The sequence below is a fragment of the Saprolegnia diclina genome, assembly GCF_000281045.1.
Source record: "Saprolegnia diclina VS20 unplaced genomic scaffold supercont1.60, whole genome shotgun sequence".
Taxonomy (NCBI): domain Eukaryota; phylum Oomycota; class Saprolegniomycetes; order Saprolegniales; family Saprolegniaceae; genus Saprolegnia; species Saprolegnia diclina.
The window spans coordinates 255,469-275,318 of record NW_008246127.1 but is presented as its reverse complement, the minus strand read 5'-3'; the positions used below and the strand labels follow the sequence as shown (position 1 = coordinate 275,318).

Here is a 19,850-nt window from a genome sequence, read left to right as displayed (position 1 = left end):
CACAACGCAATTGCATTGGACGCATTTTGCATGTGATGCGTGCATTGGATTGGCTGTGTCCTTCTTACCCGCACGTGATTGGCTATTAATCCGATGCAATGTCAAACCATATCCGGATACATGAGAATATCCGGCTGAATCTCCGTTCATTTCATTTGCTGATCGGACGCAAGAAGAGGAAGCAGCATGGACAGCGTCGCCGGCCACGTCCTCCGCGCGCCACGTATGCTTCGACGCATCTGCGTCTACCAAGCCAGCGCGGGTAAGATGACGCTCAGCAGCCCACTGCGCTGCGGCGCCGTCTCGCTGACCAGCTACACGGACGAGCCACCTCACCCCGACGACGCCACGACCATGCGCTCGTGGATCGCGGTCCATGGGATCGACGGGCTCGCTTCGCTCTGCGTGCCCCATCTCTTTGCCTATGCGCTCTCGTGTGGCGATGCGCAGGTCCTTGACTGGCTCGTTGTCCAAGGCTACGTGACATGGACGAAGGAGCTCCTGCTGCTCCACACCCACGACTGCAACATGTGCCTTGGCGCCAGAAAGGACCTTGGCGCTGCGACGACGATGCGTGCGCTCGGCTGCGTCGCCCACGCGACAGAGAAAGGTCACGTCGCGATGTTGCAGCTCCTCTACGAAAATGGCATGTCTGTGGCTGGCATCTGGAAGGCTGTCTGCGCGGGCGGGGATCGTCGCATCGCCAAGTACGTCGTCGCCAACGCCCTCGACGCATGGGATGACGCATGCATCAACGTTGCGGCTGCGAACGGCCATTTTGCGCTGGTGCGGTATTTCCTCCGCCTCGGCTACACGGGCGTCGACCGGCGGACGCTTGCGCTTGCTGTCCAACACGACCAGCTCGAGACAGTCCAAGTCCTCCTCGCGCAAGACCGCCGAACGCGACTCTTTTTTGCGGATGCGCTGCGGGGCGCCGTCGAGTATCGCCGCCTCAATCTGCTTCGTTGGCTCTGCCGGCAGCCGGCAGCGCAGGCTTTTCTGAAGGCGACGAATGCGCTGGCAGAGTACTTCTGCGCACCTGCCGCCATCCGCCAATGTCTCTGCGACGCTATATCCCAACACGCTCTCGACATGTGCATGTGCTCGGTGCTCGTCTCCACGAGCCTCTTTCCGACCATTGCCTCGTACCAAGATGGCCTTGACGGCCGCACGTTCGACTTACACGAGCTCTGCTCGAGAGGGCTTGCTCTCTACCGCAACTACGATCGCGAATCGCCCGCGTCGTGTATGTACGGGGCGTACCATGAGCGGTTTGGTCATTGGCGCGCTCGGCATGGCCTCTCGCAGCTTCGTGACCTCTGCGTACCCCACCTCTTTGCGTTTGCAATGGCGTACGGCAACGCCGAGGTCCTCCAGGCACTCGGACCACAATTGCTATCGTCCCAGCGACGTGTCGAGCTCAGCTGTCGTCACCATCGCATGTGTGGCTATGCCAAGGACCAACTCGACCACCGCAAGATCGCGTACTCGACGGTCGTCATGCACGCTGCCGAGTCGGGTCACGTCGATCTCCTCGCCATGCTGCACGCTGCTGGCTTTAGCATGGAGAACGTGTGGCACCGTGTTAGCTTCTTTGGCCATTTGAACATTGCGCAGTTTGCCCACGAGCACCAACTGCCAGGGTGGCAACGTAACTTTGTGTACACGACAGCGGCGAGTGGCCACCTCGACGTGGTGCAATTCTACCACGAGCACAACTACGACGGCTTTGACGACGACACGATTTGTGGTGCCGTGTACAGTGGCAATTTGGCGCTCGTGCAGTTTCTCGTGGCGCATCGACCGACCGAAGACATGCTGCACAAGGCCATGATGATTGCAGTCGACAAGGACAACGTCCCGATGCTCCGATGGCTCATCGACCAGCCCGGTGCCGCGTCGCACGTGGTTTGGACCGCAGGACGCGCGTACATTTCACAAAGTTCTCAATGTGCCGCGCTCCTTGCAAACGACCCACGCACAACGCCGGCCACGATGAGTCTCTACGCCCGCGCCCGCAAGCGCAAGGCGTCAGCGATGATGTAGGATTTAGGTGTCATTTCAGTGGAGAGTACTGTACTCAAGTCAATCTAGTCGTGTCAAAACTCAACTACTAGTTCGCAGTGGAGCTATCCCCATCGAACGAATTATATGTGGAAAACGCAAGGCGTATCTTTGCAATCGTCATGAGCGATTCCATTGGCCAACAAAAGTGCAATGCGTACATGTGATTGGCTCCTCGCGTGAAGCCGCCATCGCATTGGCTGGTTTTCCACATGCAAATCAAACATATGGAAACGCCCTCATGTTTCTAGGTGGTGAGCACAACAGGCAACGTCTACTATAATAGTTGCTGCGTATGGCGCATCGACAAAGCTCGATACGATACCTTTCGGCTCGGCGGACCCGACGACCATACCTGTGCAGAAATAAATGCATGTACATACAGTACGCGCGCTCCCGGTTCTTGAAGTCGCAACGCGCCGGTTGTAGATGGCATTACGACACCAGTGTCCTTTCATTCCTCCCAAGGTTGGGTCGGAAGCCGCGCCGCGTCGACGCTGCACGTCATCACCAAATAGTAGGACCCACTAAGTAGGACCCGTGGGGTGCACCCCCACCTCACGCGAGGGGGGACTGTACCGTGGTACAAGGCCATAAAATTTACTTTTGCCGTCAAAAGCAATCGAGCGTCGTCCATTTGATGGTCAAATCCAAACAGCCCCATGAAGGTCATACATGTAGTATGATCTTCATGCTCGTTCATTTGCGCTGGCAGATCCAAAGATACCAGTCCATGAGTAATAGGTCTTGGGTTCACGATGCATTGTCTCTTTCGTGGTCGCATCGTCACCATCTGGTCCGGCGTGATCCTGTCTTTTCAGTCGCGTCAGTCTTTTTATTCGGCAAAAACACTTTTCGCAAAGTACATTGCCGTGGTGACATGGCCTGCCCCTACAGCGCGTACGTCTCGACGGCGACGCGCGAGTGCCAAGACGGCGCCTACTGCATCGTCGACAGTGCGTGCAAGGTAGCTCCCTCTCTTGCTCGTATCTTTATACAGAGTCGCATCTAGACGCTGAAGGCGTTCACGACCAAGGACTTTGTCGTCGACAAAGCGAAACAATCAAGACTCGTTGTGCGAGGTCCGACTGAAAACCTGAACCAAAATCTCGGTCCAACGAGCGACGAATGTACTAGATCTCGTCGTGTCGCATGTGGCCGATTTGCCCAACGCGTTCGTGGGACTCAAAATGTACGACATCGCAAGCCTTGACTTGAGCTTACTGAGCCTTCCAGACGTTTCTTCAACACCTACACTCGCTCGGTGGGCGACCTCTCGACGACGTCCAACGTCAATGGCTTGTAAGTCATTTTTGCTCAGCAAAATGTCAATATTTTGCGTGTTAGGGAGATTCTCGACAATGAGACGCCGCTCGATCTCTCGCGCGTGGTGTGGCCAACAACACTCGAGATCATGTATCTCCTTCTGTGGAGAGAGAGAAAGGCGCTCACCGTTATGGTACCATTGCAGGACTGTTGAAAACACGCAGATTGTGGCGTTTCCAGCGACCCCCCTTCCCAAAAACCTCCACTGGCTGTACGTACACAAAAAGTATTGGAGCTTTTTGTCTCAACACGTCATGTTAGTACGCTGAGTAACACCAGCCTCACGAACGTGCAGCATCTCGACATGAGCACCCTTTGGTTTGTGTACGTCGTACTGCGAATGCTCTGGCACCCAACAGCAACACACACTCGATAGGAATTTTGAACTCAATCCGCTCACGGCATTGTACAACGTGACCTTTGGCGAAGGCCTCCAACAACTGTACGCTGATGAAATGCCTTTGTCTAGCAACAACAATAACTGTGCGTGTCGACATTAGCAATTTTGGCAAAGCCAACTTGACGACCTTCACCGTGGACCCCGGGACGTACGACGTACTTCGCAACGAGAGCCATGCCGTGTACTTTATGGGCGCTCTCGACATCACGGCCACATGCAAGGTGCCCAATCGCATCATGCCGCTTGTCCCCAACGGCCCCGAGATTTTTACGGCCGCAGCGCGCTTTGTCTGCGTTGCCCCAGGTCCACTCTGATGCCTATTCTGTGCGTCTGACACGAGTTAACTAGGCAAGATGTTGCCGCCACCAACCCCGTCCAGCGTGCCCACAACCAGCGCATATCGGCCGACATCCATGGCCCCACCAACGACGGACAGTGTCGTGGCTGCAGCGTCCGGCCTCAGTGGCGTCGCGATCGCGGGCATTGCGGCCGGTGCCGTCATCCTCATCTTGGGCATCGGGTTGTATTTCTTCTGCCGCCGACGTCGTCCAAGGTACGTTCTTGCTCCTGAACTAGACATCGATCGTCAGTGCTTAGATTCTAATGTTTCAATCGTAGCAGCCCGATGACCACAAGCAAGCCACACGAGAGCTCACACCCCTACGAGGGGGGCACGGCGACCGCCGAGTCCCGGCCGTCGGGGTGTCCGCCCGCCAACTTTGATGTACGCAGGCGCATTGCTTTCCAAGCGACATTGAAACATAGGACCTCGCAATGCTGCGGCTCGAGAGCTCGTTGCTGCTGCCCATCGCGTGTGTAGCCGAAGGCGCGTACGGCCAAGTGTGGCGGGGGACGTATCAAGGTACGCTGCCCCTTGCTACGATCCGTGAGGCGACGTTTGGCTCTAGGACATGCCGTGGCGATCAAGGGCCTCTTGCCGGGCAAAAATTCGCGCTCTGCGGTTGAACAGTTTGCCAACGAGATTCTTCTCGCCTCACGGTATACTTCGACGGCCAGTTTCAGTTGTTCGACAACAACTTGTCATGTTTGTACAGGATGTCAAGTCCGTACATTGTCGCAACCATGGGTGCGAGCTGGCGCGTCCCTTTTGAGCTGCAAATGGTGCTCGAGTGGATGGACCGAGGCGACCTGCGGGGGGTCCTTCAAGCGACGGCCCCCCCAACGCCCGACGGCGACGCGCGCGGTTTTTCGTGGGACGAAAAAATGGCGTGCATGCTGAGCATGGCGGAAGGCCTCGCGTACTTGCACTCGCTCGACATAATCCATCGCGACTTCAAGTCCCGAAATGTGCTCTTGGACTCGACCAAGGTACACTTTGATAGATTTTATTGGATTTTAGAAATTCGCATCATTTTAGGGCACCAAAATCACGGATTTTGGCACGTCGCGCGAGACCACGACCGACACGATGACGTTTGGTGTCGGCACGTACCGCTGGATGGTTGTCCTTTTTGAAAAACATGAAAAAGCTGACAAGGACATTTTTTTGTAGGCGCCCGAGATTCTTCTCGACATTCAATACTCGACGGCTGCCGATATTTACTCGTTCGGCGTCGTTCTCTCGGAGCTCAGCACGCACGAGATCCCGTACTCGGACCAGCGCAACACGAGTGGTACAGCAGTCTTAGGTTTGGCAATGGAGGCTGAGAGAATGATGATGATTAGGGCATCCGCTCGTCGATACCGCAATCATGGGGCGCGTCATGACGGGGTCGATCCGACCGTCGTTCGGAACGCAACTGCCGCTGTGGGTGCGCCACGTCGCCGACGCCTGCATCGCATGGTCACCTGAAGCCCGCCCGACGGCGCTCGAAGTTGCGCATACGATTCGACAGCAGATTCGCGCAACACTTTAATCGCGGCGCTAGTCCTAGCCCATTCTAGTATGTGTGTATAAACGAATAAATCTTGCTTCACAATCCTGTGATCCCATTGGACACGTCGACTCGGTTGCGTCTTGATGGATGACACCTCGTTGCGTCGTGTAGAGCCATGACGCGCTCGTATATTCCGCAGCAGTTCGTTTCGTACACAAGCACGTGACTGCGAAGGACATGGTGCTCTTCCCAAATGACGAGACCTTGCTTCGGTCAAGGTATCAGCTGTCAGTACGTTGGAAGGGCGGATTAAACGAAGATCGCTTTCTGGTGTTCGCGCCTGATCGGTGATTGGCCCACTTTGAGCGTCCACGTGATTGGTTACATTCAAAAATCGCGCAGTCAATTGGTGTGAAGTCGCCCTTATTTTAGCCAATCCTGTCCTAGGACAGCAGAACCCTCGCTGCAAGGCTCACTGACAACATGGAAGTGCAACGCTCCACGTGTGTCAAAGTCGTCACGACCTCGGATTCCCCAACCTTCTTTGGAGTCAACTGTGCCCAGTCCGTCCAATATCGAATTGCCATTTCCCTCTTTTTGGAAATAGCTCCGATCCGGACGTATATCCGGTTAATCCGGAATTCAGCATGGTGAGCGTCGCCGCCCAGGTCCTCCGCGCCCCACGCATGCTCGCACGCATCTGCATCTACCAAGCCGGCGCGGCGAAGATGGCTCTCGGCAACCCACTGCGCTGCGGTGCCATCGCGCTGGGCTGCTACGCGGACGAGCCGCCTCGCCCCGACGATGCCACGGTCATGCGCTCGTGGATCATGGCCCATGGCGTCGACGGGCTCGCTTCGCTCTGCGTGCCCCATCTCTTTGCGCACGCGATTGGCAACGGCAATGTCACTCTCCTCCAGTGGCTCATCGACCACGAGCTGGTGATGTGGACCAAGGAGCTTCTCGTGCTTGACGCCCAAGGCTGCAAGGCGTGCCCACGCGCCGTTGAGGACCTTGGTCCTGCCATGAAGATGCGCAGTCGCAAAATCGTCGCTCAAGCGGCGGCCATGGGCCAACTCGAGCTGCTGGACGTCCTTGTTGGATTGGGTTTGGCCACCAACGACATTTGGCCGGCGGTGTGCGCTGGCGGCCGTGTGGGCGTTGCAGAGTACGTCATTGCGCACGACCTTGGTGTGTGGGACGACGTCTGCATCAACGTCGCAGCAGAGAACGGTCATTTCGAGCTACTGCAGTATCTCCTCGATCGCGGCTACAACGGTGTCAACCGGAAGACGCTCACGCTGGCTGTCGCACGCGACCATCTACCAACCCTCCAAGATCTTCTCGCTCACAGTCGCTCACCAAATGTGCTGTTGAGACATGCGCTCCAGGACGCCGTCAAGTGTGGTCGACTCGGCATACTTCGCTGGCTCTGCGCGCAGCCGGAAGCTTGGGCGTTCTTGGCGACGGCAAAGGCGACGGCCGCTTACTGCTGCGCGTCGGACGCGATCGTTCAGTGCATCCGTGACGCGATGGCCCGGTACGCTGACGAGCAGCGCGTCACGTCTGTGCTCGTCTCTCCCATCCTCTTGACCATCATCGTCGCATACCAAGCCGGATTCGACTACAGTACCGTCGCCTTGCACGCGCTCTGCAGCGACCTTGCACTTTACCGCAACTACGACCGGCAGGTGCCCGTGGCCAGTGCCTTTGCAGTCTACCACGAGACGTTAGGTCGGTGGCTGGCGCGCCACGACCTCGGGCAACTCCATCTGCTGTGCCAGCCACACCTCTTTGCCTACGCGATGGCGCTGGGTGACAAGAATCTTCTTACCGCGCTCGGACCCGAGCTTCTCGTGCCGTCGCGACGTGTGGAGCTCAACTGCCGCGGTCGCCGAGTGTGTGCCTGTGCCAAGAACACGCTGGGGCTCCATGTCAAGGTCTCGTATTGTGGTGTCGTTGAGCACGCAGCCGAGTTTGGCCACCTCGACGTTCTCACCGTGTACCATGCGGCTGGCTTTGGCATGGCCGACGTCTGGAGCCGTGTGAGCTACTTTGGGCATATGAGCATTGCGCAGTTTGCCCACGAGCACCAAATTCCAGGGTGGCAGCCGCACTTTATCTACAACGCAGCGAACGCCGGCCATCACGACGTGATTCGATTCTTCCACGAGCACAACTACGACGGCTTCAACGACGACACGGTCCGCGGCGCCGTGCACAGTCGCCAAACCGACCTCATTTCGATCTTCTTGACGCACCGAGAAGGCGCAATGGCCAAGGCCTTGATGGCGGCGGCCGAGACAGACAATGTCGACATGCTTCACTGGCTCGTCGACCAGCCTGGCGTTACGGCGGCGCACTTGGATACGACCGCGGTGCACGCGTACACGACGCGGAGCTATCGGTGCGCAGCGCTCCTTGCACAGGACCCGAGAACGTCCCCGACTTTGATTGCGCTCTACGAACGCAGTCTCAAGCGCAAGGCGTCCGAGATATCGGACGAGTAGTCCACGTGGGTATGACGTATGTATCCAAATAGCGTCTTGAGCGTCCTTAGTGTGTGGGTTCCTTGCGTGGTGTGGCGTCTCGCTATCAAATCGCCACTCGATTGGTGAGGTTTTGGTGTCGCGTTGGCTGCGTCGAGCCAGCGACGGTGGCGCACGTCGCAGAGTAGTGCTCTGACCGGGTGGATATAGACGAACAAACCTCATATCGCAGTCACGAGGTACTATCCTCAAAACGTGAACATGGCACACACAGTACACTAGTGAGTTGGCAGCAGCTCTGAACCCGATATGTAGCATCCGCATGTGCAAACTGCAATTGTTGATTTTGACCCGTCGGGATATTGGGATCATAGCGTTGGCTGGAGGGCGGCTGGTGTGCGAGCGCTGCGCAGGGCAGTGTGGACAAAGGATGTTCAATTTTTTCCTCAAAGCAGCATTTCTTTACGAATGTAATGATCTCTGGCAGTTGGACGATACCTTGCCGAGGAAGCTTTCGAGGATGAAAGGGAAGAAAAGTGTATTCCCTTGATGGTTGTCTGCGCCATGGCGCGTCTGCCATTCCGCCGCCATACATGTCGACAAGGAATGACCGACAGCAAGAGCATGAGCTCGGAGCGACCGAAAGTGTCTATTGTTTGAGGATGCGTGCGTTGAGTGTGGTCCACAGTAGGCTCATCGTGGGGCATCGGACTGCGCGTCAAGGTCCACGAGAGCGGATCGATGGTTGGCTCCACGCGCAAGAAGAGCTTGTGCTTAGCCACGAGATCGCGCTTATGGCAGTCGCCCTACAGCGCCCACACACATGTGACTCCAGCGGTCTTCAACGACGAGCATGTTGAATGACCAAGGTACACGAAACGGGCGATTTCATTGGCCAATTCCATGCGACTTTTGCGCATTGGATTGGCTGCTTTTAAACGCGAGCGCCCCCGATTGGCTATTGTTCACGATACAAACCGTCCGGATACACCCGCGATCATTCGCAGCTTTTGCGACCGCATTGACCGGAGCAACCTTGCCACCCACGTCCTCTGCGCGCCTGACCTGCTCCGCCGCATCTGTGCCTTCCACGTCGACTAGTCGCAGGACATGCTCTGCCGCAGTCACCTGCGCCGCACGTACGAGCACGACGACGACGACGGCGTTGCAGTGGACGGTCCGCGCATCTCGGCGTGGCTGCAAGTCCACGGAACCGGAGAGCTGCCGTCGCTCTGTATGCCTCATCTCTTTGCTTATGCAATCACGTGCGGCGACGCCAGCGCTCTCCAGTGGCTCGCGGATGCAGGTCTCTTGATGTGGGCGAAAGGCGGTCTCGTGCTCGACGCCCGCGATTGCAAGGCGTGTCCGCGTGCGATCAAGGACCTCGGTCCCGCAATGAAGATGCGCAGCTCCAACAACATCGTCCGCGCAGCAACCAAGGGCCATGTCGACGCTTTGGCCTTTCTTATCGGCATTGGCTTTGCCGCGGACGACGACATTTGGGCGGCAGTCTGCACGGGCGGTCACTGGGACGTCGCTGCGTTCGTCGTGGCGCACGGCCTTGGAGTCTGGGACGATGCGTACATCAACATCACTGCCAAGAACGGTCATTTTGATCTGTTGCAGTACCTTCTCGGTCTCGGCTACACTGGCGCCAACCACGAGACGCTCGCTTTGGGCATCGAGCACGACCAGTTGACGACCGTGCAAGACCTTCTCTTGCATCGCCGCACCACTCTGCTTTCGGTTGAAAATGCGCTGAAGGACCCGGTGGTCTATCGGCGTGTCGGCATTCTTCGGTGGCTCTGCCAGCAGCTCGAGGCGCGGGCGTGCTTGGCCGCAGCGAAGGCGATGGCACTGTACTACTGCGCGCCTGCCGCGCTTCGGTGCATTAACGACGCAATGGCCCGGCAGTCGACCGAGCGGTGCTTGCGGTCGGTGCTCCTCTCGAAAGCCCTCTTGACGTTCATTGGGTCGTATCAAGCCGGATGCGACGGCAGTACGGTCGCCTTGCACGCCATCTGCAAGGACCTTCCTCTCTACTCCAGCGACGGCCTCGGAGTGCCCGCGACTAGCGACTTTGCTTCGTACCTCGCGCACTTCACACTCTGGCGGGCTCGACATGGCCTCTCGCAGCTCCGTGATCTCTGTGTACCCACCTCTTTGCGTACGCTGTCTCGTGCGGCAACGCCGAGGTCCTCGGGGCGCTCGGACCGCAATTGCTATCGCCTGAGCGACGCGTCCAGCTTGACTGCCATCGTCAACGCATGTGCTTGAGGTTGAAGGACCAGCTGGACCACTGCAAGGTCGCGTACTGTGGCGTCGTCGAGCACGCTGCCGAGTCGGGTCACGTCGGTCTCGTCGCTATGCTGCGGGACGCGGGCTTTAGCATGGACAGCGTGTGGTACCGTGCTTGCTTATTTGGCCATTTGAACATTGCGCAGTTTGCCCACGAGCACCAACTTGCAGGATGGGGACGTAACTTTATTTACACGACGGCGGCGAATGGCCACCTCGACGTGATCCGGTTCTTTCACGAGCACAACTACGATGGCTTCAGCGATCACACGATCCGTGGGGCCGTGTACAGCAGCAACACGGACCTCGTTCAGTTTCTCTTGACGCATCGAGCGAACGACAGCACGCTGCGTACGGCAATGAATATGGCCGCAGAGACCGACAAGCTCGAGATCGTCATGTTGTTGTGCGACCAACCAAACGCGTCGCAGTGGGTGGACGAGGCCTTGCGAGGTGCTTACGTGACTCGCAGCCACCGCTGCGTTGCCCACCTCAAAAGCCTACCCGGCGAGTCGACGGCCACCATCCACCTCTTTGAACGCGCTTTCAAACGCAAGGCAGTTGAGATGGCGTGACGAGGTTGCTGTTTGTCTCAATACTATGTTTTTGTTTTTGTTATTGTCACATCGCACTTGTCTCGTGCATTTGGTCAGTCGTCGTCCTCGTTTCGACACTGGAGTACCAAACAGGTAGAACAAAGTCTCTGCGGCGGCACTCTTGCACATGTCGTGGGTCGCACGCAGTGTTGGCGTTGGAGCCTGCGCCAGCCGAGCTCTGTATATCTCGGTGCGGTGGTGCCATCCACCAAGATCTGCTCCGCATGTCACGAGGCGAGAGGATAGAATCGTTCTTTTTCATTTATCTATTGCAAGCACGTTCGTTTAATTCTTTTACATAATCAATATCTTTTTGACGTGGCACGCTCACGTCGCAGACAACATGTGGGCGATCCTTATCCGGAAATACCGGTTAACCTAAAGGTGTGACCACAAACGAAACATCGGTCCGGTGCGGCGACCGACAACGCACTGCACAAGGCGATCCGAACGGCGGCAGAATCCGACAATCTCGACATTCTCACGTGGTTGTGCGACCAACCTGGGGCGTCGCAGTGGGCAACTATGGCCATGCAACGCGCCTACAGCACTCGCAGCCACCACTGCAGTGCCCACCTCCGAACCCTACCCCACGTGTTGAATGTCTCTATGAGCTCGCCCTCAAGCGCAAGGCGTCCGAGATGACATGATCTCGTTGTTCAACACGTTTTTTTCATTTCGTCAATGTTGTCCAGTTGCACTTGTCACCGCCATCCACAAGATTTGGACTTGGAGCTAGCACAGTTCTCGAATCGATTCACTCCGATGCCAGCCCATAGACTGACTCACCCATCAGATAAACCCATCAGGCAGGTTGCGCTCAAGGCAGCGCTTGTATGCATACGCAGCAAGAACTCTCGACCAAGAGGACATCGAGTCAACTGAATTTCTTTCGAGTGGCATTGTGAATTGATGAATTCTTGCTCTTGACGGTCGCTCGCGATATTGCTCAACAAGGTACTAACGCAGGCATCTCGGCGGTTGGCAATCGCTCGCGTCAAAACCGCATGCGCCACAACATAGTCGTGGTCGCACTGCCATTGCAACACCGAAAGGCGGTGTGTGTTGGACCGCAAACTTGGTTGAGGGCGTTGTGCCGTAGTACAGGAGGGCGGTAATACTCGTTCTGCAGCACAGCCGTGTTGCCGCTGCGCACTGCTGCACAGGTCGGGTTTGCAATCCGCCCACTATCTCGCGGCAGAAAATGTCAAGTGGCGTTCAACACGTACTGTGATTTAGGCAAACCGCACGAGCGTCAAGATGCACTGCCCTACACCGCGCACCGCCGCATCACGACGGTACAAGTATAGAGTACGCGCGCAAGTCGAGATGCCCACGACAGAATATTGGAAGCAATAAGAAAGTGGGGACCCGAACGCGGATCCACCTCGTGATAAGCCAGTGGGTAAAGCACTGAAGAATTGGACAAGACTCTTCGAAACTGAAGCAAACCTCGTCGTGGCCATGGAAGACATTTTTGCCCCCGAACATCGAGGCCCAATACGTCTCGTGGCTGCACGAGTCCGTACGCGAGACGATGGTCGACTTCCATCGCACTCGTTCGTGGCGGCGGGCCACCCAACTGCTACGAAAGACACCGAAAGTTGCGTGCGTTTATCCGATCTTCAACGGCAAACTGGCTGGTCGCATTTCGTTGGCCCGTCTAAAATAAACTTGGCCATTGTATGCAATACAATAAACGGGCGTCGGCGACTTTACCGCGATGCCATTGGTCGGTGCTAAAAACCAACCAATTTGAAGGGATCGTCATTTTGGCGTTCCCGACATGGCCGACCAGCAGACCCCCAAGCCGAAGAGCGTGCTCCGCGCGTCCGCAAGCACCTTTGTGCCCTCCTTCCTCAAGCCCACGGCCAAGGCCTTTGTGCCCTCTGGTGCGTCCTTATCCCATCCGATTGCATTCTTATCCCGAGTGGCGTAGGCATGACGCCGGCCGCGCCCGTGTACACGCCCCCGGCGCCGATCAAGGCGGATGTTCCGGTGACTGTCGCCGCGCCTGCGTCGCCGGTGGCGGCGGCAATCGAGGCCGTTGCGCCCTCGACGCCGTGCAAGCCCGAGCCCGAAGCCGAGTCGCAGCCGGCTGCGTCGCCCATCTCGACCGCCTCGTCGGCCTCGGAGAAGGAAGACGTCGAAGCGCCCGTGGTTGTCGTCGCGCCGGTGGTCGTTGCCCCGGTCGTCGCCCCGGTTGTTGCCTCGGTTGTTGCCTCGGTTGTTGAGGCCGCGCCGGCCGTCTCGTCGGTCGACCCCGTCTCGCCCGGCCGCAAGCGCCGCATCACGTACACGATCGCCGAGATGATGGCGATGGAGCCCGAGCTGTGCCCGGTGCCGCAGTCGCTCGTTGGCTGCATTGTGATTGCAAACCCCGGTGACTCGAAGATTGCGCGCGCGCTGTACCTGCAGACCAAGGACGACAAGCCGGCCCACGGCGGCAAGTCGTCGCAATACGACCGCCCGAAAAAGTCGCGCAAGGGCAAGAAGCACCACTCGGCGCCGATTGAAGAGGACCTCTCGAACGTCAAGCCGCTCTCGATCAACGAAGAGACGCGCTGGAAGCCCAAGGTGGCGCGTGGCGTCGTGGACGCGGTCACGACCGAAGAGCACTTGCAGGGCGTCCAGTCGATCCTCAACAAGCTCTCGGTGGAGAAGTTTGAGCGTCTCTCGGATCAGCTTATCACCGTTGCCGTCAACTCGCTCGATGTGCTCAAGGGCGCGATCGATATGGTGGTCAAGAAGGCGCAGATGGAGTGGCATTTCTCGGCCATGTACGCCGAGCTCTGCACCAAGATGGCGCGCACCGACATGCCGCTTGTCGTGTCGGAAGACGAAGCCGACGGCGAGCGCAACACGGCCAAGCTCTTCCGCACGCTGCTTTTGACGCGCTGCCAAAAGGGTATGTCATTCTGACGCACTTTGCCCTTACTCATGTCGCATATCATTTTTTCTAGAATTCGAGGTGACGCCGCTCACGAGCTTGAACGAGTCGGACACGGACGCGCTCAGCGTCGCGGCGCTTGCCGAGAAGGCGCTCATCCTCAAGCGCGCGACGCTTGGCCACATTCGCTTCATTGGCGAGCTCTACAAGCAGGGCATGCTCAGCAGCCGCATCATGCACGAGTGCATCCAGCGCCTCTTTGGCAACCTCGAGTCGCCCGATGAGGAGAACCTCGAGTGTATGTGCAAGCTCATGTCGACGATCGGCGCGCGCCTCGAAGAACGCGCTCAGGCGGTCCCTGTCGAGAAGACCCTCATGGAGCAGTACTTTGACTTGATTGCCAAGCTCGCGGGCGCCAAGGACAAGCTCTGCACGCGTGTCCGCTTTATGCTCCAGGACCTCCTCGACCTTCGCGCCGCCAAGTATGTGTCGCGCATCAAGGAGGTCAAGGCGACGACGATCGCCGAGATCCACGCGCAAGTCGCCCGCGAAGAGCGCGTCAAGGCGGCCGGTGCGCCCAAGCCCCGCGCGCTCCAGAAGAGCCAATCGATGGCCGCGCCGCCCATGTCGGCACCGCGTCGCAGCAGCTCGTCGGTGGTCGCGGCGGCGCCGAGCGACCCGGATGGGTGGGAGACGATCCCGAGCAAGCCCAAGATGACCAAGTCGATCAGCGTCCCGGACAACAAGCGCTTTGGCAACAAGAATGGCCCGCCGCCGTCGGGCCGCAACGACCGTGACCGCAGTGACCGCCCGGACCGCAGCGACCGTGGTGCCCGCTCGCGTGACAGCCGTCGTGGCTCGGTCGAGCGTCCCCCGCGCAACCCGGCGTCTTCGTCGTCCAAGGGCGGTTTCCACCGCTCGTCGTCGCTTGCGTCGTTGCCGTCAGCGTCGACGCCGGTTGTCACGGCGACCCCGGCGCCGACGCCGGTCGTCGCCGGTCGTTCCGAGGATGACCTCAAGAAGAAGGCGATCTCGATGCTCAAGGAGTTTGCGCACGAGAACGACGTTGCCGAGGTCGTCGCGAGCCTCCCAGATGCGCTTGCGCACACTGAAGCCATTGCGACGGCCGTGCTCAACCACGGCCTCGAGCATAGCCAGGTCGAGCGCACAGCGGTCGGTCCGTTCCTTGCGGGACTTTTCGCCGCCGGTCTCGTCGACCCGACCGCGGTTGTCCGGTCGCTCACTGACATTTTGGAGTTTTTGGAAGACTTGGAGATTGACATTCCGCTCGCGGCCACGTACCTCGCCGAGATGATGGCGCCGCTTGTGGTGGCGGGTGTCGTCGACCTCTCGGGCCTCGACGCGCCGATGGCACCGCTCAGCGCGGAGAAGCAGACCAAGCTCAAGGCGCTGTTGGCGGCCGCGATTGCGGCGCTCAACGCCGAGACCCTCAAGGACGACGTGGCGGCGCATGCGTCGGCGTAAGTTGGTTTGCGTCTGTGTACCACTAGTAGATGATGATAGAACGCTTGATTTATGATGGAGTATGTAATGCACATGACATTGGACAATTTTGGTCTGCATTTTCCTTTCTCTGTAGCAAATGCCTGCTAAGCTTAGCTTGCAATGCATCCTTCTTGGCCACGGGCTCTGTCGCGCCGGACAGGCCGGAAGAAAGAGGGCGCAAAGGTTGACGCGAACCGAGCAGACGACGCACGGTTCGGTAGAGTTCAACCGTCCGGCTGGGCCCGATACTGATATAAAACGATGACACGATTATTGCGAGGTCGTGGTCGTTGGAGATGGCGCGCCAAGTGCGGTCGCGATCCAGTGCAGCCCTTCGTGGAGGCCGGCACCAGTGACAGCGCAGCACGGCTGGACAAACCATCGCTGCCGAATTGCACGCAAGCGAAGCGCTTCGGCCACGTCGGCATTGCTCATGACTTGAAGGTCTTGCTTGTTGGCGTAGATGAGGATGACTGTATTTCGGAGCGCGTCGGCCGCCACGATCGCATGCAGCTGCGCACACGCCAGGTCCATGCGCGAGGTATCGTAGGTATCCACGACATAGACGACGGCTTTTGCGTTGTCGTAGTAGTGGCGCACGACTGTCGTGAGGCAAAACGTACCACCAATGTCCCACAATGTGAAGCTGAAGCCTTCGAACGGGACTTGCTCGACGTTGAAGCCGATGGTTGGGGTCGTTCTGATGCACTCGCCGAGCCGCAGCTGATACAGGATTGTGGATTTACCTGCCGTGTCAAGGCCCACCAAGATCACGCGCGTCTCGTGGTTTGATGCAAAGAGCCACGAGACTGTCGAGGAGATGGTGCTCATGACAAGATGGAGACTGCACTCCAAATTTGGAATCGACGACCGAAACGCTGCCCACAGCGCGCCACGTCATGTAACCAGAGCCAATCACATCGCGCCAAGAGGAACATCGATAAACTAAATCCGAGGGCCAACATTACCAACACGATCCATCAGGACGAGCAATGTGCATTGTAAGGTGAAATATGAAATGTGGGCTCGTTAATTTGTTATAAAGTTGCTAGTTGTACAGTAATCGAAGAGCAAAGTGGGAAATTGTGCGCGGCATTGCATCATGGCTTGCGAAGTGCGTTGACGAGCCAATGAAGGCCTTCGTGAAGCCCGTCGCCAGAGGTCGCACAACACGCCTGCACAAACCACGGGCGCTGCATCGAGCGCAAGCCCAAAGCCTCGGTTATGTTGGCCGCGCTCATCGCTTGCGGCAGGTCTTGCTTGTTGGCATAGACGAGCACCACTGCGTTTTGGAGCTCGTCCGAGGACAACAGCGCGTGGAGCTCGTGACGCGCCTCGTCCATGCGGTTCACGTCGTTGGCGTCGACGACGAAGACGATGGCGCTTGTGTTCTGGTAGTAGTGGCGCCAAAGCGACCGGATCCGGTCTTGGCCGCCAATGTCCCAAACGGTGCAATGGAAGCCCTTCACATCCAGCGTCTCGACGTTGAAGCCGATCGTGGGAATTGTCGTGACGACGTCGCCGAGCTTGAGCTTGTAGAGGATCGTCGTCTTGCCCGCCGCGTCGAGGCCGAGCATAAGCAGACGCGTGTCACGAGTGGAGACCAACTGAAAGCGCATCAAGAACGACTGGAGAAGACCCATTGTGTTTGTATGGAATGCGCCCGCGACTGCAAATTGGATTGTGAGGAAGGGCGGTGCTGTATCCCCAATACTCTGTTGTCGTGGCGCCACGTCATCACAAATGGACCAATCAAACGCCAGCACGTCAATCGGCAACGTGTTCGAACACGATCCATGTCTTCCATAACGAGCGCTTACGCTTCTGCGCACTCGCATGGGCAAAGTGGGTCAAACCAAATCGAAGATTGGAAATGGTTTTACCGGTATCCTAGTTTTCTGTGACGGCCCACCAAATGCGTCAAGATATCCACCGCTCATGCCACTCATTTTCGTTCGTCCGTGTGTATTCGAGTGCTGGCTGTTGTAGGGCATGCTGTTTTTGGTACTGACGCGATTCAGGTCGTCACTATTTTCACTGGAAAAAGTGATTTAGCAGGGTTTTCCGTGTAGAGTTGGCATTTACCTCGCAGACGACCGACAGCCGATATTCGTCATCTCGACATGTACGCTCGGATTAGCTCCGCGAACAGCATGCGAGGTCAGCCATCTATACGTCCTGGAGGCAGCCAAGTCCCATCGTTGCGATAGCCCGTGTGGCTTCTTGACCAAACACGGAAAAGCGTCAACGGTCTGAACCAATGCTATCTTTTCTCAACAAACGGTCCTCTGGCGGTGGTCATATTTTTCTTCGTATCGTTGCGAGAGGACCCAAGGGTTTAGCAAACCCAATCCACTGTACACTGTTGTCATTGGATAAATAGAAAAAACGTGCTCGATCACCACCTCAGCACCTCCTTGAATTGCCTTTACCGAGCCGTCAACATGGCACTACCCATAAATGCAGCACGAGTGTTGCAAGGCAGCTCTGTCTTCAACATCGAGAAAAGTTGCGTGCGCGCAGCCTCGCAAACCGGTAACTTTTGACCGAGCATGCTGACGTCACCGCGCTGGTTGTCGGGACAAGCGAGAAGGACTCGAAGCGGCGTCAAGCCTTGCTGAATCTTTCATGAGCTTGACTGCAAGCCGTTTGTTTGCGTGTTTCTAGTCTTGTGTGTTGCCTATTGCTTGCCCTTCAGCATTGTTCTCGATCGTGGCGCCTGGAAGGACTTTGTAGAGCTTTGCTGACGTCATGGACCTGACTTGCGGTCGCAAGTGCCCCGAAGTGACTACTGACGAGAGCCGTCTGCACAGCCACTGCCCGGCGAGTGAATGAAGGAGAAGGAGATTGCTCGTCCCTCCGTATGCAACGTCTCAGTAGCAAAAGTGAAAAGGGTGGGAAAGATTTGTACTAGTAGAAGGATACACTGTACATGTAGCAAAAAGGCAAAAAATGAAATGGAGCGTCAGCGATGCAAGAGCGACTCGATAGAGAATTAGCAGTCTATCCTTGCGTTTCAGTTTCGCGTTGTTCAACGAACGAACATTGAGCAAACTCCCGCAAAGATTTTGATTGGCTTTGACAGCGTGACGTGGCAGAATGTGGGCCCTTTAGGCAATGGTGCATCATCCAATTTTAGACTCCGCCGGCATAATTTCAAATGGGTCTTGGCTGCTCGTATTTTTTGCGGCCCTTCGCGTCGCGCCACGAGACCAAAATGGTTCTACTGGGTCTCGACGCCGTCGGCAAAACGACGATCCTCTACCAGCTTCGGCTCGGCGAGTGCGTCACCACGTTCTCGACCGGTGGTATGAACGTCGAGACGTTCCAGTTTGAGAACCTTGACTGCACAATGTGGGATCTTGGCAGCAGTTATCGCGTCTCGACAATCATCCACCACTACTACGAATGCGCCGACGCGATCATCTTTGTCGTCGACGCCAACGATCGTGCGCGCATCGAATTTGCTCGTCGCCAACTCCACGAAATGGCAGTCGCCAACGAGCTCAAAGACGCAGTCCTTCTCGTCTATGGCAACAAGCAAGATCTTCCAAACGCCATGAGCGTTTCCGAATTGACCGAAGCACTCGCTTTGCACTCGGTTCCTCAGCAATGGTTTGTTCAAGCGTGCTGTGCCACGACGGGCGAGGGCCTCCACGACGGTCTGCGCTGGCTTGCCACGACATTATGTACACATTAGCTTACTATTGATGCAGATCTCGCATTTATGCGGAATGATGCTGGCTTAGTTTGAACAAAAAACAGAGCATCAATATTGTCATTCAGATGCGCTTTTTAGTAGTCGTCGGCCGAGGTCGCTTGACGTTTGCCCGAGCGGGGCATACGGTCGTACGCGGCCATGGTACTCGTCTTGCGGGACGCTCATGAGGCAGAGACCTTCCTGGACATGGAGGACGACCGTCCGACGGAGTCCTTGGCGAACCAGCTCCAGCGAATGCGAGCGGAGCTCACCGCGGCCTACCGCAAGATGGACGAGCAGCAGCGTGCCATCGCAGCCCACGATGACCGCGTCAAGAGTGTCGAGGACGGACGACGTCGGGACTCGGCTTTGCGCTTGTGGCGGGTGTCGACGGTCGCTGCCGTGTCCCGACGTCGTCCGTCTTCGACGCTCTTGACGCGGTCATCGTGGGTTGCGATGGCGCGCTGTTGCTCGTCCATCTTGCGGTAGGCCGCGGTGAGTTCCGCTCGCATTCGCTGGAGCAGGTCCGCCAAGGACTCCGTTGGACGGTCGTCCTCCATGTCGAGGAAGGTCTCTGCCTCATGAACGTCCCGCAGCACGTCATAGGCCTTGGCGTTCGACACTGGCGCACTGGGTAAGCTTCTTGCTTGGTTCAAGCCGTACGACTGCCTCCACAAATCGAGTTGCGTGCTGGAAGACGAGAATGCGCGGCGATCTGATCAGAGCGTGTTCCATTGGACAGC

The 19,850-nt window shown here is 57.4% G+C and overlaps 9 protein-coding genes across 10 annotated transcripts; 7 read left to right on the top strand and 2 right to left on the bottom strand.

Moving 5' to 3' along the window:
- Positions 1-162: 162 nt before the first annotated feature.
- On the top strand, positions 163-2,110 carry SDRG_13512 (hypothetical protein). Its single transcript, XM_008619605.1, has one exon. The coding sequence runs from the start codon at positions 187-189 to the stop codon at positions 2,044-2,046; it is 1,860 nt and encodes a 619-aa protein (XP_008617827.1). The 5' UTR covers positions 163-186; the 3' UTR covers positions 2,047-2,110.
- An 834-nt stretch (positions 2,111-2,944) lies between these two features.
- SDRG_13511 (TKL protein kinase) lies at positions 2,945-5,749 on the top strand (the record flags this gene model as incomplete). Its single annotated transcript, XM_008619604.1, has 17 exons — positions 2,945-3,031; positions 3,077-3,146; positions 3,202-3,256; positions 3,301-3,366; positions 3,412-3,480; positions 3,536-3,601; positions 3,652-3,714; positions 3,767-3,832; positions 3,891-4,093; positions 4,139-4,343; positions 4,409-4,514; positions 4,556-4,652; positions 4,699-4,789; positions 4,846-5,119; positions 5,169-5,252; positions 5,304-5,424; positions 5,477-5,749. 17 exons carry the CDS (start codon positions 2,945-2,947, stop codon positions 5,665-5,667), a joined length of 1,914 nt encoding a protein of 637 aa, XP_008617826.1. The 3' UTR covers positions 5,668-5,749.
- Positions 5,750-6,243: 494 nt separating this feature from the next.
- Positions 6,244-8,195, top strand: SDRG_13510 (hypothetical protein). Its single transcript, XM_008619603.1, has one exon. The coding sequence runs from the start codon at positions 6,276-6,278 to the stop codon at positions 8,136-8,138; it is 1,863 nt and encodes a 620-aa protein (XP_008617825.1). The 5' UTR covers positions 6,244-6,275; the 3' UTR covers positions 8,139-8,195.
- A 1,032-nt stretch (positions 8,196-9,227) lies between these two features.
- On the top strand, positions 9,228-10,990 carry SDRG_13509 (hypothetical protein; the record flags this gene model as incomplete). The annotated part of the gene is made up of 2 exons (XM_008619602.1): positions 9,228-10,268; positions 10,403-10,990. 2 exons carry the CDS (start codon positions 9,228-9,230, stop codon positions 10,988-10,990), a joined length of 1,629 nt encoding a protein of 542 aa, XP_008617824.1.
- Positions 10,991-12,777: 1,787 nt separating this feature from the next.
- On the top strand, positions 12,778-15,483 carry SDRG_13508. Of its 2 annotated transcripts, XM_008619600.1 has the most exons (4): positions 12,778-12,903; positions 12,951-13,919; positions 13,975-15,382; positions 15,426-15,483. In XM_008619600.1, exons 1-4 carry the CDS (start codon positions 12,798-12,800, stop codon positions 15,439-15,441), a joined length of 2,499 nt encoding a protein of 832 aa, XP_008617822.1. In that variant the 5' UTR covers positions 12,778-12,797; the 3' UTR covers positions 15,442-15,483. The 2 variants fall into 2 exon arrangements, with proteins under 2 accessions (XP_008617822.1, XP_008617823.1); XM_008619601.1 differs by having other exon boundaries at positions 13,975-15,483.
- Positions 15,484-15,677: 194 nt separating this feature from the next.
- On the bottom strand, positions 15,678-16,238 carry SDRG_13507 (hypothetical protein; the record flags this gene model as incomplete). Its single annotated transcript, XM_008619599.1, has 1 exon — positions 15,678-16,238. The coding sequence occupies one exon, from the start codon at positions 16,236-16,238 to the stop codon at positions 15,678-15,680; it is 561 nt and encodes a 186-aa protein (XP_008617821.1).
- A 175-nt stretch (positions 16,239-16,413) lies between these two features.
- On the bottom strand, positions 16,414-17,098 carry SDRG_13506 (ADP-ribosylation factor). The gene has a single exon (XM_008619598.1). The coding sequence runs from the start codon at positions 17,048-17,050 to the stop codon at positions 16,508-16,510; it is 543 nt and encodes a 180-aa protein (XP_008617820.1). The 5' UTR covers positions 17,051-17,098; the 3' UTR covers positions 16,414-16,507.
- Positions 17,099-18,567: 1,469 nt separating this feature from the next.
- On the top strand, positions 18,568-19,194 carry SDRG_13505 (arf/Sar family, other; the record flags this gene model as incomplete). The annotated part of the gene is made up of 1 exon (XM_008619597.1): positions 18,568-19,194. The coding sequence occupies one exon, from the start codon at positions 18,568-18,570 to the stop codon at positions 19,105-19,107; it is 540 nt and encodes a 179-aa protein (XP_008617819.1). The 3' UTR covers positions 19,108-19,194.
- Positions 19,195-19,266: 72 nt separating this feature from the next.
- SDRG_13504 (hypothetical protein) lies at positions 19,267-19,596 on the top strand (the record flags this gene model as incomplete). Its single annotated transcript, XM_008619596.1, has 1 exon — positions 19,267-19,596. One exon carries the CDS (start codon positions 19,267-19,269, stop codon positions 19,594-19,596), a length of 330 nt encoding a protein of 109 aa, XP_008617818.1.
- Between the last annotated feature and the right edge of the window lie 254 nt (positions 19,597-19,850).